The following is an 18874-nucleotide window of genomic DNA, read 5'->3' as shown; positions in this document are numbered from 1 at the left end:
GTTCATTTGCATGTTCTTCCAGACTTTCTGTGACATACCATACTATGACTTTTGAATGGCTTTTTTGGTCAGATCTAACGTCCCTCCACATCTGAAAATATACCTTAGGTATGTACTAACTATCTTCTAAATTCTATCTAAATGTTTCTCATAAAATGCACCATTTCTATGAGAGCTTATCCGCTGTACTAATACCAAGTTTTATTTGTCCTCAGGGTTGGACTCTTATGAATCCTGAAAAGTTTCGAGCCAGTTGGACAACGTACACTCGAGTTGCACCCACTTCCTGTTTCGGCGGCGAAACGCACAAAATGGCCGCCCCGCCACGGCCACGCCCTATGACGAAAGGTTTTTCTTTTAACAACTTTTCATCTTTAACGTCTTAAGATGGTACAGACCAAATTTGAAGTTGATCGGATAAAATCTCTAGGAGGAGTTCGTTAAAGTACAACACGTGGAAATGGCCAAAATCGCACTAATTTCAAACTTTGAAATCAAAATGGCTGACTTCCTGTTGGGTTTAGGGTATGGCTCTAATGAAGTTTTTTGTACATCTTGACATGTTACATATGTGTACCAAGTTTCGTTCGAAAGTTACAAGGGTGTTTTTTTCGCTCGCAGGCGCTGGTGGGGTGGGGGGGGAGCGAGACGGCCACCATTCAACCCGAAAAAAAGTCATATAACCATTCCAATGACTCCAAAGCTGTTTAGTTAAGGTAAATTAAGCTAAAAAAAAACTGCATAGTTCCCCTTTAAGTTCCACTGTGCTTATTCAGCAATGACATGTCAGTATACTGCATTCCCTCTGATTCATGTTTCGTTCATCATTACAAAACATGTTGGAAAAACCTTTTTTATTTAAAGGGGGGAAAAAAAACATAATTTTCTATGTGTGTGTTTTTATTAGCCAGCCATTGCACCTTTATCATTGCAAATTCATGCACTCATTCATGTGTGATTGTATTTGAGCCTGAATGGTGCTCTAGCTGCTTGCACGAAAAGGCTCGGAAAGCTCGGCATGAATGATGAACACCAAATAAGTAATGAATTATTGCTTTATAAAAGAAACAATGTCGCACATTTGCCTGTTGTGATGCTGTGACCTGACCCAGTAACATCACGCCTCTCCCCCTTCAGCTTTTTTCAAAATGAGTCAGTCATTTGCCGTTGGTGGCGCCACGCCAGACAAAACACGCACCACACACACAAGGCAGAGAGAGTTGGTTTTATAATTTTTTATTTTTTTTATTCTCAGTTAAGTGGCTGGTCGTAACACATACAATAATGAAAAGGGATCTTTACATTCATCCACAGGATCCATTCAGAAAAAGAAAAAAAAATAACACCACACAGCACTCACGAGGCTCAAGCACACACAAACAGTGGGAGAGATGCTTTTTTTTTTTTTTTAACATATACAAGATGGATGTTTTGAACAGCACCAGTGGTAGTGCTGAGCTTTTTGTTGTTGTTGAAAACTTGCAACTTACACATTCCCAAGATACACCTTATAATGTGCCACTACAGAGTTAGTTACAGAGCACCTTTTTGAAATTGTGTTTGTGTTTTTTTTTTTTTATTATCCACAAAAAGGCAACACAGCACATTGTTTTGGTAGTCAGGAGGAAAGGCACTTGTTGTTGAGCGAGGAGTTTTGGAATTTAATTTACAGTAACGCTTTCCGTGCATGAGATAGAAACAGCGAAGACGAAGGAGAAACCTGGACTACACTAAAGCGAAGAAGAAAGGTCTGAATCTGGCATCATGCTGCAAGCAACAACATCACCCTCCAAAGTCTGGCAGTTTTTAAAGGTGGAAAACAGTGCACTACAAAATTATTCAGTCATATATGTGGAGAGGAAAATTAGCGCATACCATTACCTCATGGACTGAAAAATAAATGATACATTAGAAATGACTTTTCTTTGAGTGACTATTGCAGAACATATGATTTAGACGGTTTAGGAAAGACATTTTTAACAAAATAAATCCACAGCTAGCCTGAGGCCCTAATGACAAACATCACATTTAGAACGGGACACTTAAACTACAGCTAAGACACAAAGGTTGAATGAAAACACACTGTGACCAAAATGGCTCTCATGACAACGTCAAAATCTGTTAAACACAGGTTTATGTTTGGGTTCACAAAAAAAAAAAAAGAAACGTTCTGAGGGAATGACAAAGACAGTGAGACGAGACAGAAAACCGCTCTTTTTAAAAGAAACAGAAACAACCAAACGGCCCGGGCCTTTTCACCCAATCAGCAAGCGGCAATGGCGGTCGAGTCAGTCGGACTCGCACCGGCCGCAATCCTTCACCTGCTCCGGGCGTGCTTCGGTTCAGCCACCATTTTTGTTAGAGGAACCATCGGAGACGTCCACAGAAACTCAAGCATGAGTACAGAGAGCCATTGCGGGAGTGGGGGTCATTCCGGGGTCATTCGGGCTGCACATGTGAGCGGCTTCGGGATCAATTTCAGCAAAAAGTTCACGCTAATGATGATGATGACTGCACAGACTCAGCACAACGCATGCAAGGGGGGGTGTGTGTGGGGGGGGGGCAACAGATTGTGTCGCTATCTACCAGCCAAAGGGTATGGGGAGGTAATAGAGGAGAAGAGGGATTTAGCGTACGTTAGAGTGTTATCAGCGGTGGAGGGGACGGTGAGTTTAAGGGGAGGGGGGGGGGGAGGGGGTGGCAAGATTTCCTCCTTTTCTTTTTTTTCCTCTTTTTCAACACTTTAGCCCCGTGATCTTGAACATCTGCCCTCGTGCTGTTGGAAGGGGTTGTAGAGAGGGACTTCAGCGTTTGGCTGGAGAAGCGCTCCTGCTTCCCTGCGGAACAGACAAGACACATGGGGTGAATGTGTGGAGGTGGCGGTCCATCAGGTCTGGTTCAGCATTCAAGGACTACTCTGGTGTGTTTTTGTAATCTGGCCCCCCCCCCATTTGGTCATTTCACTCAGTCTGCGATGAGAGTTTTCACCTCGGCGGACGGTGTTTAAAGGGATACGCCACCGATTGTTGAAATAGTGCTCATCACGGTCTCCCCTAGCTGTACATAGGTCGGCCAACGCATTTTTTTGTGCGTGGATTGTTTTAGGCCGCTGCAACACCGGCAGCGCCGCCGCTAGTTAGCTTAGCGTAGTGAATGGAATCCTATGTTGCCGGATAGCATGTTGTGAGTAAAAGTGAGCCAACAAAAGACAAAAAAAAAACCTAATTACTTGCACTGAGACAAAAAAAATGCATTGGCCCACCTATCTACAGCCAGGGTAGACCGTGATAAGCCCTATTTCAACAAACGGTGGCGTATTCCTTTAAGCACTTTGAGTGCAAGTTGAGTAATCGTAGGCAATAAGTTGTCACGGAAGAATTCTTCACCATTGATGAAGGATATTATTGATCAGCAACAATAGCAGTCTTGGCCATCCTGTCACATCCTGTGACAAAAACAACCATCTTAAAGGCCTTTGGGAAGAACAGAAGAAGTATTTTGTCAGGCTTACCAGTTATTTCATCAAGCCTGGGAGTTGTAGTCACATATGATTAAATGAACTTATTTTCCAGCTTTTTAGCTGTTGCAAGTTCAGCTACTGACTAATGAGACTAGGGCTTAACATGGGAGAGACAGAGTAGTCCTTTTATGTGAGAAATAAGCTGGTTAGAATGTTGTGGGCAATGTTCAGGCCTGCAATGATGCATAGTTATGGAAGCCGATAGAAAAAAAATCAATAAATAAAAAAAATCAATGAAATGTTACGAATGACAGAAGGTAGAAATACTCATATTAAGTCAAGTTCTGATTTAGTGAAAATTTGACAAATCATTTAGGCTCAAAAAGTCAAACTTGGGACTCATAATTTTGACTTAATAAGTCAAAATGTTGACTGACTACATCACAATTTTGAATTAGAATCTCATATTTTTGAATTATAATGCGTATTATTATCTGTAGCATTCCTATGCATTTTTTTTTGGCAGAAATGGGCTTCCACATGGCTGATGTTGCACGTCATTTTGTAAGCAGGTCTAAAATCTTTTTATTTTTTTTATTTTTTTAAATCTATAGAAAGGGGGTTATATAAGAGGACTGGATTTGTCCTTGAGTAAAGAGAACAAAATAGTTGAACAGTAGAATAGGAAATCAGGTTCCCACAGCTAAATACATATTGCTTCACAGATGTTTTATTTGTGGTCTAAGGGCATTGCATCCTTTCAGAGCCAAACCTCCCAGTTACTTAATTGTTCTTTGCCCCCAAAGATCCGACATCCTGTGTTCATCACAAAGCCGTCTCTGAGAATATATTGCACTCTTTCCATCCCACTCTCTCATTCAGACAAAAACGTGGGAAGAGTAGAGGATTCTAAATGGCAGAAAGATTATACAAATGAGACAAATCTTGATGGATTGTTTCGGAAGATAATCCATATCGTGAGAAGTGTACTCCTCCTCATAAAGTGAAGGCTGAGGGCTGAGCTTTTGTTCTTAGCTATTCTCAGAGCCGTTCCAGATGAAATTCATTGTCTGTCGTGAAAAAGAAAAACTCAATATACAGAAACGTGAATAGAAACAAAGTGTGGGATATTCATTAAAAGTTCATGTGGCTTTATGATCACTTCCATTTGGACTGTGAAGCCAGTTTGTGTACAGGGGACGGATAGTGATAGTGTGATGGCACCGAGTCAACACTAATTAGTTGTATCAGAAAGGTTTAAAACGAGCGTCCCAGACGTTCGTCATCTCCGGGGCTGTTTACTCTCTTGTAAGTTAAGTGACAAACAATTCAGCCACTACAGATGAGGATGCAGCCCTGGGGAAATTTGGATTTTCTCTCCAGCTTCAGTAATTACGAGACTAAGTAACCTAAGGTACAGTGAGAGAGGCTAGCTAATTAAAACCTAACAGGGGAAAACTGGCAGAGCGCAAAAGCCGACACTCCTTTTCGTGACTTATGGAAACAAATCAACTAATAAGAAGCCTCTGTGGAAATTGGAGAGTCGGTAAAAGCGGTATCAGATTGAATGTCCACAAACTTTCCCACGTGAAAACTTCAGTTCACTGAGTCATACCAGGAGCACAGAGTCATAACGTCTATCTGTGCTCAGGGTAGGTTTGACATTTCCTGTTCGGAAGCTTTTTAGCGAGCAAAAGGGGGTTATCAACCTGTTCAGTGCAGTTTTTTTCAAACTAGCCTATGCAATGAATTTTTGTCCATAAAGCCAATGACTCCACCTTCCCTGTCTCACACTCACACACACACACACACACACAAGTACATTTTTTTTAACCGGAAACCCATTATTTCACCACCACCATGCCTGACTAACTTTGTGTTTACACTTTGAATTTAGTTTTCAGCAGTTTCAAGCACATTAATACACCGATTTCAACCTGCCTGTGTATGAACAGTTGGTACATGCTTTATAGCATAGGCTACAGTAAAATCAACGAATGCGAGTTGAAATGAAGTGTTTTCACATAATGGACTACATTTTAACATGCATTCATTTTTACCACTTGGGGGCAGCACAACAAGCTGTAAACACATCTTAGTAAGTGCTTTATTACAAGCTTTAAAATTGTAGTAACGATAGCTTTTATTTAGATAATACATTACTGGCCATTGAATGATAGCTTTTTGAGGTAGGGTATACTGTGTGTCTAATGATCAGTTTTATATTTTGCCAACATTTGTGCGCATTGAGTCCTCCAAAGCACCTGAAGCAGTCAGTCGTGCTTGGCAAGTGAATGATGATATTGCATAATAGCGTTAAATTATTCAGTGTGCATAAGCAACCACTCCCTCCATGTAAAGCAGTTACAGTATGTTAGCCATATAGCCCCGCTGGAAGCCTTTTCAGAACTGGATCTACCATCTTCGGCATGATTATATCCACGCTGGCATAAAGCTCGTAGCATACACCATGATCAACCCTGTGTCTGAAAGCCTTTTATTATTCGGCTGCTGTTGCCGAGGTAATGAGATTAGGATGTCTTCTCATCATATCAATGTTTAACAAATGCAGAGGGAGTTAAACTCAAGTATCCCTCCAATACGAATCAGTTACTCACTCCGCTGCTGATATCATCACTGAGGCAGAAAAGAGAACAGGGGCAAGAAAGTGGTTAGGGAGATATTTCTTTTTCCATGCAATTTTGCTCCCAGGAAGGAGAAGTAATGTAGAAAAGCTACTGGGAAATAACTTGGAAAGTCTTTGACAAGTTTTTACCATTTTGAAGATCCTAGTCAGGGAGCCTTTGCCGTCCCCTGCACTGGCCTTCTTGGCTTTAGCAGACTGTGACTTCTGGTCGCCCTGCCAGAGAGAGAGAGAGAGAAAAAAAAAGGAGTCAGTGTGTTAAAAGACCTTTTTACAGAAAGACCCAGATCCCATTTTCAGAGAGTAAGGAGAGAAGAGAATGTAAAACATAAGACCTTCTTCTCCGGGGGTGTGCTCGGGAGAGAGGAACCGATGTGTGCTCGACAAAAACTAGATATCGACTGCAATGCAATCCCATTTTGCCCTACTTTTTACAGTATTATTGTTTTGCATTTCTGGAAAAGTTTTCAACCAATCATTCCGTGTGAATTATGAAGCAGCAACGTTTATGAATAGGATACGAATATGTGAAAGGGAAAAGTTTTCTGCTTGCATATTTTGTTGAGAAATTGAATCCATCGACGGGGAATTTCATTGCACAACATTTTCTTAATTTTCTGAATACGTAGACGCGTCTCACTTTTGCCCATATGCCAGTCATCTGGTACCTGCATAGCACAGTAACACGACCACGTGCTGACATGACAGCATATGCTAATCCGCTCTTGACGAGTGCTTTCAGTAAACTGATTTACGCACTGGGTGCAATGAACCAAATTGACTTCATTTTGGAAACATTTCAAGACTCTTGGATGAAATACCTTACATGGTTATAAAGCTTCATCCTTTCAAGTGGAAAAAAAAAAACAGAGTTGTGGCTGTCCGATCAAATTTTCATGATCTGCATGTTCTGGTTTTAAGGTTCATTCCCTTAGAAAAACCCTTAGGGACAGTATGTTTATTACTGTATTGGAGTGGTAACGGGGGCATTCAATCATTTCTGCAACCACATGTCCAAATAATATAAATTGGTGTGTGAAATTGGTCCTACATGTTTAATTGTGTATCCCATTCTTTTTTTTTAAACTACAATATCTTCACGGAACGTCTAATTTAATAGTATGCACTAATAAAACCCAGATGCAGAAACAGAGCTGTTGTCCTCTGCATATGGCAAAGTGCATCCTTATGAACCATCGCACAGTTGAAAGGTATCGTTTTGTTGTAACTATTTCTGTCACTAATAACTACATTGGAAAGGAAGGCTGAAATAAAATATAAGCTCAGGACAAGAAAAAATAAAAAAAAGTTTCTCAGTTTCTCTTCTGCTTTTGACTTTCCTGCCTTCACCCCAAAGATTACATTAAAGCAAATCTGTTTCCCCCCTATCCTGCCCAAACAATTTTCATACAGTCTCTTAGGAGAGTCTCCTTTGTCTGAGCACACACACACACACACACACACTCGAACACACATGCATGAGGGCCCTAAATTAAGTGCTGATAGTGGTCGCCAAATGAAGCAGAACGAAGCCTCGCTGCAGCCAGCCACTGAAGACTGAAATGAAACTAGGCAAATGAAGAGCCAAATGATGGTGTTGTGTGTGTGTGTTATCGTGAATATACAATGCACGCACATCATATGGATAGGTCAGGCTGCAAAGCTACAAAATGGGTATGATGTCTTTGAAAATGGATTTAAGTTTAAGCGTTATCACTGATGTATGGACAGATTACGACAGCTAAAATGGTTGATGGAGACTAAATGGAAACAGAGCCACAGGCGTCACACTCGAAGCCTGTTTGACAAGATGACCTCACTTGCCCCCTTGGGTTTAATTAGGCATGATACGTCCGCGTTTTTAGCTGTTGTTTTTTTTGTAAACCACCTACCAGGCCCATCTTGGCTGCTAGTCCTCTCCACTGGACGTGTAGAGAAACAAGAGACAAGGAAAAGAGGTAAAACGGAGAGGGGACAAATAGAAATGTGTGTCTTACTCAGCGCAAAGGCAGGATGGGAAGGAGAGGAGGCAGATAGGAGGGTCCGTCCGGGGGGGAAATCACAGGGTCACAGGGGGGCAGGAGCAGATGAGGAACAGAGGGAAGGGGAGCAGATATGTTGGGGGAAGGAGAGAGGAGCGAGGCAGATGCTCACATTGGAAAGAGCACAAATTTAGTGACATTCAGCAGCAACAAAGCCAAAGACATACAGCATGCAGAAAATAATGTATAGGATACACCTCCAGCGAAAAGTTTAAAATGAATTGTGTTATGATAATTCTGAATAATGGCTGAATTTGTATGTTGCATGTGCGTTCGTCAAACTTCATCCAAATGTTGCAACTTTTGTGCACTTATTTGCAAATTTGCAGTGTATGGGTTTCAAATGAAATGGCCCACTACTTAATATTTACTAAAATCATATAAGGTCTGGTTACTGTCATCCACTTCCAATGTGATAATAATTAGGGAAGTCCTGTATCTAATTTGATTGCAACACTGTGATCAAACTTTAGTGTGCAGTGGGATATGTACTGTCTTTCCTTAGAGAGTTTTAGTAATCTAAATAATGTCTCATATAATATTAATTATATATACTGTTTTCTACACATTTTAAGTTTTAGTATCACATCTCCACGCACATCTCAGTGTTGTACATATTACAGTAATTACACTAAAGGTACACTCCTTGACTGTCTCTTCCAAATGTATCTGTATATATCTACTGGCAGCATTGACAATATTGGTCTACTATTTTTGTATTTCACGTGTGAGTGTAAATTTGAACTTGAATAGTAGCAACATAAAGCAGACTCACCCTAGACTTGGGAGGGGCAGGGGACACCTGGAGAGGAGTTAATCACAGAAAGTAAAGAGATTTGACAGAGTTTGTGAGAGATCAGAGAAAGTAAAAGAGGAGCGAGGAGACAGACATGAAGGGAGCACTGGAAGGAAACAGGGATGGTGGCAAACAGACTTCTACTCCTAGATACTGTACGACGGGTGCATTATTTGTATTACTCACGATCGTGCGGAAGAAGTGGACCACGGCGTTCTCTGCTCCGCGCTTGCGTGGGGCAGACGCAGAGGCTTTCTGAGGGCCTGGAGAGAGAGCACCTCGGAAAGATCCCTGGGAAGGAAAAGAGAAAAGGAAAGAAAGGAATAATTGCCCTACATGTTAAATACGTGCATGCTTATGCACTTAATGACTTGACCTCAAACTCTCAAGAGTTAGATGCTCAAATACAGTTTCACAAGGGTTTTCTGAAAACCGTAGTAATGAATGCAAGATTAATAGTTGAAGACAGCACTTAAATTCTTAAGAAAAATGTGGAACCCTTCTCTTGGGATTACATGAGTGAATACTTAAACTAATACAAAACATTCTGTAGGTTGTCCTGTTGCTGGTCCCACTTACCTGTTGAACGATGAGAACAAAAACACCAAATTACAACATTTTTTGTTGTAATTGTTGACAGTTTACAAAAACATAGCCATAGCACCGAAGGTGTTGGCTGATGGGAGACAGCCGCAGCTCAAAATCGTAGCGTAAACAGGGTGACTTACCTGAAATATGAATAATAATTTAGTTTGAATCTAATTTTCTACTAATCTGTAGGTTATGTAACGTCATTATATATATATAATGCATGTGGCCTACCATCACTCAAGACAATGTATGCTAGTTTTGGCACAAACGGTGATTTAATATCTGTATCACAGAATGCTGCAATATACAAAAAACTTTTTCACATTGAATTCATATATAAAAAGGACAGATTTCCGGTTTGGTATTGGGTTTTTCAAGATGTAGGGATACTTTTGGGTGAATTTAAATATGAATATGAATGTACAGCTAAGCCATGCTCAGAAACTTGATTCATTTTAATGTTTTTTTTTTCCATTGGAGATTGGCATCTGGAACATCTGTTTCAACACCTGTACATTTCTCACATACCTACTCCGCTGTATTAAGGTGGGAACGTCTTTACCCTTAAAACGTGTACCCTTAAAAATGTCCGGCGAGTTGCAGAAACCCCTGCATATGAATATATTTTCATCAGCGCTGCTGAGTCTTCTTAGCGAAATGTCTCTTGATGACTTCCATTCAGCCACAGGTAGTCATTCAACCAGCAGCATTATTAGCAGCCTCACGGCACAGACCACCTCATTAACCCTGATCCCAACCCCGCCAAACAACCTTTGGCCACAAGTCATTCAAAACAAAGAGCTGTTGAGGAACGCCAGTATGTTCGTGTCAATGACTTGATCTCAACAAAGGAGACTAATTATCATCCCGAAGAACAAATCGATGCAGCCGAGTTCTTCAAAGTCAGACTTTACAAAGAGCATGTCAAGAAGACTGTCTAATAAGGTCGATATCCTCTGACTTTTAGGCCTGAGGAAGAAAAAAAAAAAAAACACTGGTACATTAATCCTCTGTTAAGTTATGCAAACAGCACAGATACATAAAAGGTGAACAGCATAATTCCTCTAATACCGAATGCCATCGACAACCTGCAGAAAAAAGAAGAAAAAAAATCTCCACTCCACCCACTCTGTATGTTCAGTCTTTTCAGTTAATGCTTCCTTGTTCATCCCTTTCTCTGACCCCATTAATGGAACAGGAATGTGTGTGTGTTCGTGTGTGTGTGTGTGTGTGATCTGTTGATGATTCACATCCATCTCACATCAAAGAACATTAATGTAACCAAAAGGGTGGGGAACTCACCGCCACCACCATTTACACAATATGATAGATGTGCTGTTAGATTATATGTCACATTTACTGTCTTTTATGGCTTTTGTGAAAATGGACCAACCGACAATTAGATCAAAACAGTGTAGGGGGAAAATGAAAGGTTTCTACCTGGGGCACAATCCGCCCAAATGGATATCTAGACAATGTAAAGAGAAGGTTTGTGCTATTTGGAAAAAAACAACAGTACAGTGTGTATAAAAAAAAAAACACTATTTAAACTATTTGAATAGGAGCAAATCTAGCCTGTAGTTGCCATCAGTATGTGTATTTCAGCTCTGTAGCTTCCCCCTTTGCCTCAATTTCAATAGTGACCCCTTAATGATGTCCTCTTGAATAAGTGTGTGTGTCTCTTTGTGTGTCTTGTTTCTGTCATGATGTAAACGTGGGCAGAAATGAAAGGGAGGGAAGAAAATAGAGCATCTTTTGTGGCTGCTGCTGCTGCTCCTTTGTTTGTGAAAAGGAAGAGATGGGAGAGGAAATAGCAGATCAAAAAAATGCTGTATGAATCCTGCTGGTACGGTCTCAATTTCTGGCAGTTTCCCTTTTGATGTGAATGACTCTCTCTGAATTGTTTCTCTTCCCATCTCTTCTCCTGCTTTAAAACACATTTTCTGTCTTTATTTATCGATTTGAAAAAGCTAAAAAAAATTAAAATAAATAAATAAATAACTGCTCTCATGAGGATGGATCATTTCATGCATCTACAGTAAATGCAAATGAGGTTTCCATTAACTCCTGGCATGCTGTTCGTGATGATGGAGACATTTAAATCATGAGTAGTGACAGTGAGGCATTCATCCAAGTCTGAGCTGCTATTAAGAGACGTTTTATGCTGCTAAAAGTAAAAATAAAAAAAAATAAAAGAAAAAGAAAAGTGAATTAAAAGTTGTTTTGGTAAATGTTGAGGATATTACGCCTCCACTGTGCAGCTATTCAAACTTCCTCTCAAACTTTCTATTCAGTAGTGTCTTTGGAAAGAACAAGGTTGCAATCATTGATCCCTGTTTGATGTCTGAATATGTTCAGATGTGTGTAGGTGTGTGTGTCATATGAGAGAGAGAGAGAGAGAGAGAGAGAGAGAGAGAGAGAGAGAGAGTAAAGAGAGACACACAAAGAGAGACTTTGTAAATTGGCTCATCTGCCAATTTACAAACAGTTTGTATCGGGACACTTTTCCGTTGGATTTCCAGTTGATGGTTTTTGATTTTCCTGTTTTTTGGTACTCTGGTGCTCATGCTAAGCTATTCAGTTCTTATTTTTATTATTATACCAAGAAATATTTATTGCGAATAAATTAATAGTTGGTTCCTGGATTTCCTGAAGTTGCTATAGGTTGAATTAAAGTTGTTTTAGGAGGCAGATATACATGTCTTTAAAGGAATTGTTCAACATTCAAGGAAATAAGCTGTTAGTTTTCTTTTTTTGACAAGAGTTTAGTAAGACAATCAATATCACATATCTTATAACTGTCCAATAAATATTAAGCTTTTGAGCAAGGAAAATGTTAGCTCAGCTTAGAATAAAGACTAGGAACATGGGGAAACAGCTAGAAAAAAAAGACAAGAGCCTGCAGCCATACTAGCGTCTCCGTGAGGCTGTACTTAGACTCAGACATGCTTTCAGCTAAATGTTCACGATGATGAGTCTAACTTGCTGATGTTCAGCAGGTAGAATGTTTAACCATGTTAATAGGTGTTAACCAGGCTAGCATGCTAATTTTTTTTAATTAGCACAATGTACAACTGAGGCTGATGGGAATGCCTTTAGTTTTGCAGGTAGGCCTGTGTTACATTTTTGATGGTGTGTTACATGAAAAGTAAGGGGATCACTAGTGATTACAATTGATCCTGTTGGGAACATGATTGTACCAAATTTCATGAAAATCTATCCTACATTTCACTCATAACCACAAACGTAGACTTCATTGCGTGGCTACAAAAAAAAAACAAAACACAAAAGTTATTAGGATTTATCCTTCTTCATATTGATCATTCACACTTACACATATGAAATCCCATGTCAATCCATCCAGTAGGGTAGTTGATGAGATCTTTCAGTCTGGGCCAAAGAGCTAGAGAGATCCACTGAGCCAGATGGTTAGCTCAAAGTCAGTCTACAACCCTGAAGCTCATAAAGTAATTTGTTATATCGTTTGTTAAATTCATCTAAAACATGATAATAAGTGAGCCAGGCTAGCTGTTTCCCCGTTTCTAGTCTTTATGACTAATCTAAACCAAGCATCTCCTGGCTCCAGCTTCATAATAATCAGATTAGCCAGGAGCGTGGTATTAATTTTGTCATCCAACTTTCTGCAATAAAGTGATTAAGCGCTTTCCAAAATGTTGAACTGCTGATTCGTATCTCTGACAGTAAGCTCAGTAAGCTGGGCAGCTCTCGTTTCTGCTGTCACTCTTGCAGTGTATTGCAGATATACCCACTGGTGAAAAGAGGAAAGTGAGAAAGCAGGATTCAGGACACAGATTGAGCTACAAGGTCCCAGTGCCCTGTAGCTTTTAATAAAGAGCAGGCTAATGATCACAACTGCCTCCTCTGAGGTTAAGGGTTACAGCCTGGCCAGGAATCTGAATCATTATGGATGATGCTTAAGAATTCATCCTGAGCAGAGGGGATGACTTGGAGATTCTTCCTCATTGGGGAGTATCTTCATGGGTCATTATTATAAAACATACCAACTAGCTTCGCTCAAATTCACACTGACCAAATTAGAGACTTGCTTTTAACATTGATGAAGAATTGCGTTGAGATATCTGCAGCTCATTTTCAAGACACCAGGTAGTTGCACTCTTTCAGATTCGTGAACAGAGGGATGGCGCGGGCCAATCGATCTGGCTGACAAACGCAGCAGTTTGTCTGCTGGTGGAGATACACAAACATGGCAGCCGCAGCTTGCTGTTCCCCTCGGAAGGCAATCAGGCCTTGTGACTCGCAAGATCAATGGCAAATAACAAGGACTCTAACTAAGCCATAACCTGTGCTGCAAAAAGAAAAAAAAAAAATATTTTCTTCGGGACTGCACAGAAATTATTAGGGGGGAGGGGAGTTTAGAAAAAGGGGAGGGTGATGTATCTTTACTTTACTTTTAGTCTGTTTTATGCCATCAGTTTGGCAACTGCTAATTCCAACTCTGTTGTCTTTAACAAATTAAGGTTCAAATTTAATTACATCTTAAATTATTTGTGCACTTTTAGTTATTAATAGCAAAATGACTTAAATGTAGTATTCACTTTGAGATATCGAAAGGGAGGCTGTTGTAATTTTTAAGAGGAAAGTCCCAAAAAAATATATACAATAACGCTGGAGAGGGCCGTCCTTAAAAAAACTAAAAAATAAAATGTTATGTTTAGCAACCCTCGGCCCCAAATAATTTTCATACAGTCCATAAAGTCGAATTTGGTTAAATGCATTTGCTGAGTAGCACATAACCAAATCCTACAAATGAAATGCTTGAGCAATATTTGCCCATTTAATTTATTTTTTCATGTGTGACCGATAAAGCAGTCCTGCCGTAAATTCTGCAGTATCAATCATTTGCAGCTTGTGTTTAAATTAATATGCGTGTCTGTCCAAAATCCTAGACAGTGTTTGTTTTCATTGTGCGATCATTTCCTGCGCCAGGCTGCATTTGTTTCTTGGTCCATCTGACCAAGGGAATACAAACACACGTTTTACCATCTTAAATAGAAATCCAAAAGGTTTCCTTTTGTAATCCTCGTGAACCATGCTGCTGTTCGTGAAATGCAAAAACTATTTCAATTTACGCACATCTCCAGGAAGCAAGAACAACCAGCTTGTGGTAGACAAACTAAAGAGTGAGAGGTGTTCTATTCTCTCTTCTATCCATTTCATCTTCAGGCTCACACAAACACGTCAAGCCAGTCATCCATTACTCAGTACTGTCAGAGTGGAGATAACCAGTAGCTCTGCTTTCCATTAAACCTTCCCTGATAATTTATTTTGTTTTGCAGTATGTTTGTGTTGACTGAACTCTGGAATATATGAATCAGCCTTGAAGATCAGCCTTGAAGACTTTAATCTTAAAAGGCTGATACTGCAGGGGAACCAAAGCTCGCTGAATAAATGCTTTCAAGTTTTCTCCATTCTTTGGCGCTTGCGGCTATTCTAAGAAAGAGGAATTGCAACGCCCCTTCAGAGTGGCTGGCTGCTGTTAGCAGAGCAGTTAAAACAATGTATGATGCCGCTTTTACAACAGAAGAAGAACCAAAAGAGAGACATCGAGCATTAAAACAAAACAAAGAGAGTGCTGTGGGTGTTGTTAAAGAGTTTTAATCAAGCAATAATCCAAAAAGCTGAGACCAGGATTGGGTTAGGAACAGGTCACCGGTCACAACAGTTCACAACAGATACAAACGCTTACAAGTATCCAGTGCAAAAGTTGAAGGCGTTACAAAGCAGGGATCAGCAGCGATTCACTGCTGGACACGTGAACCTGAGGTGAGCAGACTGATGTGAGAAGGGGAGAACACCACCCGACACCCTCTTCATCCAAGACACTGGGGTTAGAGAACAGTTTGACTTTTGGTTTTGACTGTGAGCTGCTGAAGCCTGATTCATTTGCAGTAATTACTCTTGTGTGTTGCATTATGACTGATTCTGTCTGCCATTTAACAAATTAATATGCAAATTACAAATATGCGCTCGCTTTTTTTTCCATGGGTCTATATTTTTTTTTTGCTTGAATAGCTAATGTTCATGCAAAGTTAATTTCCACCCCAATTAGCACATCATTATGCCTGCTATTTGAAATGATCAAACAGCCGTTAGCATTCAAATGCGGATTTTTCTGCAAGTGTTTCATGTCCTCTCGACAACGTATGGAACATCTCCCTCGTGCTGCTGTCTTAACATTTCTATCTCGGGCTTGGATTAAAAGTTATGTAAATGAGTCAGACAAAAGGACATTAAAAAAGCACAAGGGATCAGTTTTGTAAAATGTCTCCACACCTGCCACATGTTAAAACAATTCAGCATTACTCAAATAAGCATGCATACTGAAGATGCAACAGAAAACACGGACACAAACTTTCCCTAAGAATACTGTAGCCTAGAAGTCAAAGGATACATTAAGAACGTCTGTAGAGAATCCGTGCCCTGCGGACAGGCAGGGATGGATCAGAAATTAAGTGGAAACACATCGGTCTCCATGATGAATATTTGCTGGAAAAATACGTTTGCAGCAGAAAGTTTTGCTAGAGGCAACGGAGGTGGGGCGGACCTGTCTAACACTCATCATTTGAAGGCAAACCCTTGGTGAATACATAAATACATATTTGTACAACTTTGTTTTGAGTAAACCTGTCATCAATATGGAGCGCAATGTACAATTATATGGGATAAAGAATAAGAAAATCTAAGAAATACTGCTGTTAAGTGGTCACTAGCCTAATGTTGAATGAAAGCTTCACACTTTGTTCTGGTGACATTTTTCCCTGAACATTTCATTGGTAACATTTTACAAATGCAAACCACTATCTGAGCAGTAGGTTAAAGCAAAGATTTGTAGCATACAATATATATATATATATATATATATATATATATATATATATATATATATATATATATTATCCTGAATCCTGAAACACCAAACACCTTCAAATAGTTACATAAGGCGTGAGGGGGAAATGCATATTCTCATGGTTTTGAGTTATTTATTTGCTATTGCCCCGCCAAACCTGCTGATTAGTGCTCTGCAAGTTTAGAAAAGCTGGACAGAAAAAATATATATATATATTTTTGTCCACAGGCTTTAGTTTGCTGTACCCTAGCTCTCCTTTCAAGCCGTCATCAGTAATGTCCATGTTTTAAGAAAGCAGTCACAATGAGCAGACTCATGATGGAACATACATAGCAGCGGTTCCATTTCCTTTTTATGAGAGCACTACAAGAGGCTTTGGGATTTAGCTCCAGCATGTCGCAGTAGTGTTGTCAGGATAACCAAAATTTTGATCCTCGACACTTTTTAAAAAAACCACATTTGGTGCAGAAGATGAAAGCCACTTTCATCGCTGCCTCCAGAGGGAATCACTGAGTGCACAGACTGAAAAGGAGTGGAACCAGCGGAGCTGCAGTCTGGTTCTTAATGGCTGTGGCTACAGTGCCAAGCAGCCCACCTTGTCTGGAAGTGGATCCCAGTTTGTCTAAACCCATGGACAAACTGGTGCCTCAGGTACCAATGGAACTTTCCATACCACAGCAAATATGGACACTAAACCAACATAAAAAAACGTCTTCTTTTCGACAAAGTCGCCCTGATCAGTACGTTTTTACAAAGTACTAATGGTCAAAATGATGGTATCCTGACAACACTATACAAAGTCATTATAAAGCAATGCAGGCTCAAATGCCTCATAATCCCTTGTCTGCAACACAAGATACGCCTGTTCTTACTTTATAGAATGCTCCTGTATATATTCCCAAACGGGATGATAATATGCTCCTACTCTAATACACATCACTGTATGTTAATATACATCTTATATCTCTTTGATCATTCATAGCATAATGTGATCATTAACTTTAAAAGTGACTTAGCTGACTGCTGAACCGTGCAAGCAGTGGTAAAGTACCTCCCTGTGGCTGACAAAAATGAACCTAGAGACAGAGACATCAAGGAGATCAACTCTCTACAAAAGGAGCTGTATGAACGCTCTGCAGAGTAGCTAATGCCTTTACAAAATCCAAAATAATGTACATCATTATCATTATGTTTGACATTCTAATAAAAACAAAAAACTGCACACTGGCAGCAAACAATTCCACCAAATCACACCAACAACAGATATATTACATTTAACTGAAGAGAAAAGAAAATGCTACTAATGTCAGTACCATTCAAATAAAAGAAAGAAAACACGGAACAATATAGAAATGTAGCCTTAAATGATTCAAGAATCAGAACTCTTTGTAATCAAAAAAAAAATAATAATAATTGAAAATCAAACAAACCCCACCCAAAGTCATTCTCAAGCGTTGATTCATAACCTATAAGCCAGTTAATGTGAATCAGAGGACAATGACTTTGGTTCACCAATAAAACCAACAGTAAAACCAAGCACAAAAATGTATAGAACAAGTATGTCCCAACCGACGAGATCTGTTAAAGAATCAGAAGTAAAATGCGGTTTTGGGAGTAAATCAGCAGAATAAACAAATACATGAGAAGTGTCGAGTTTTCACCCTCGACTCTCCCTGCTTCCTCACCTTGCTCTTCCTCTTCTTGTCCCCTTCAAAGAACTTTCCAATCTGATCCAGGAGGCCGGGGCTCTTCTTCCTGCTGCCTGCGGATGCCATGGCTGTAGTAGTGGTTGGTAGTATATTTGTATTTGTCAAATGTGGGGCTCTTGTCTCTCTCGTATATATGAGAGAGCGAAAAACAGAAGAGGGAAAAGAGAAACGAGAGGGAGGGATGGGAAAAATGAAGCTATCCTAATCTAGGTCCTGTTCGGCGCTCTCCGACCCGCACTCTGAAGCCGCTCCGCTGTGTTCCTGGATGGTCTGCAGCTCGTCCGATTCGGAGGGTCGCTCTTTGAAGGTGTTGTCCTCTCGGCCCGGGGCATCTCGGGAGAAGAGGCGGACCAGGTGGGGGCGTGGCGTGGCGGCGTCAGGGTCAGCTGTGCTGGCGTGGGGCCAGGGCTGGTGGGGGCCCTCAGCGCCCGTGGAGTCAGTCACCGCCGGCTTCTCCGAGATGCAGCCATTGTTCTGGTTCGCATCTGCCTCACCCAGGCCTGCGCAGAAAAAAACAAGGGTCATCTATGGGCTCGGGCCTGCATGGCACACAACAAACCGCAGCAGCACAATGGGCTCTTTTGACCAGGCCGTGCCCTCCCTGCTGCAGCAGGGAACCGCACAGCTAACATTTTCCCCATTTCAACTGGGACAAATTTACCTGCCCAACAGGAAAAGGTAGAAATGTCAGATTTTAAAAAGAAAAGCTAGAAATGTGACAATTAAAAATATGAGCAACTGAA

General features: G+C 40.4%; 2 protein-coding genes across 6 annotated transcripts in view; both read right to left on the bottom strand.

The window, feature by feature from the left end:
• Nucleotides 1-1395: 1395 nt before the first annotated feature.
• Nucleotides 1396-18341, bottom strand: LOC120562012 (myelin basic protein-like). Of its 5 annotated transcripts, XM_039805417.1 has the most exons (7): nt 18108-18341; nt 9129-9233; nt 8922-8948; nt 7997-8026; nt 6237-6320; nt 6079-6097; nt 1396-2837 (listed from the first exon to the last, which is right to left on the bottom strand). In XM_039805417.1, the coding sequence occupies exons 1-6, from the start codon at nt 18195-18197 to the stop codon at nt 6095-6097; spliced, it is 339 nt and encodes a 112-aa protein (XP_039661351.1). In that variant the 5' UTR covers nt 18198-18341; the 3' UTR covers nt 1396-2837; nt 6079-6094. The 5 variants fall into 5 exon arrangements, with proteins under 5 accessions (XP_039661351.1, XP_039661350.1, XP_039661354.1 ...); XM_039805416.1 differs by lacking the exon at nt 6079-6097 and having other exon boundaries at nt 1555-2837; nt 18108-18239; XM_039805420.1 differs by lacking the exon at nt 7997-8026 and having other exon boundaries at nt 1555-2837; nt 6237-6311; nt 18108-18239.
• The window catches only part of mbpb (myelin basic protein b), a 61567-nt gene continuing 60921 nt past the window's right edge, over nt 18229-18874 (bottom strand). Inside the window, exon 4 of the mRNA XM_039805415.1 lies at nt 18229-18631. Within this exon, the coding sequence (XP_039661349.1) occupies nt 18333-18631 (299 nt within the window). The 3' untranslated portion in view covers nt 18229-18332. The remainder of the gene's footprint in view (nt 18632-18874) is intronic.

This window comes from Perca fluviatilis, chromosome 7 (assembly GCF_010015445.1).
Source record: "Perca fluviatilis chromosome 7, GENO_Pfluv_1.0, whole genome shotgun sequence".
NCBI lineage: Eukaryota > Metazoa > Chordata > Actinopteri > Perciformes > Percidae > Perca > Perca fluviatilis.
This window is presented reverse-complemented; position numbering and strand designations above follow the sequence as displayed.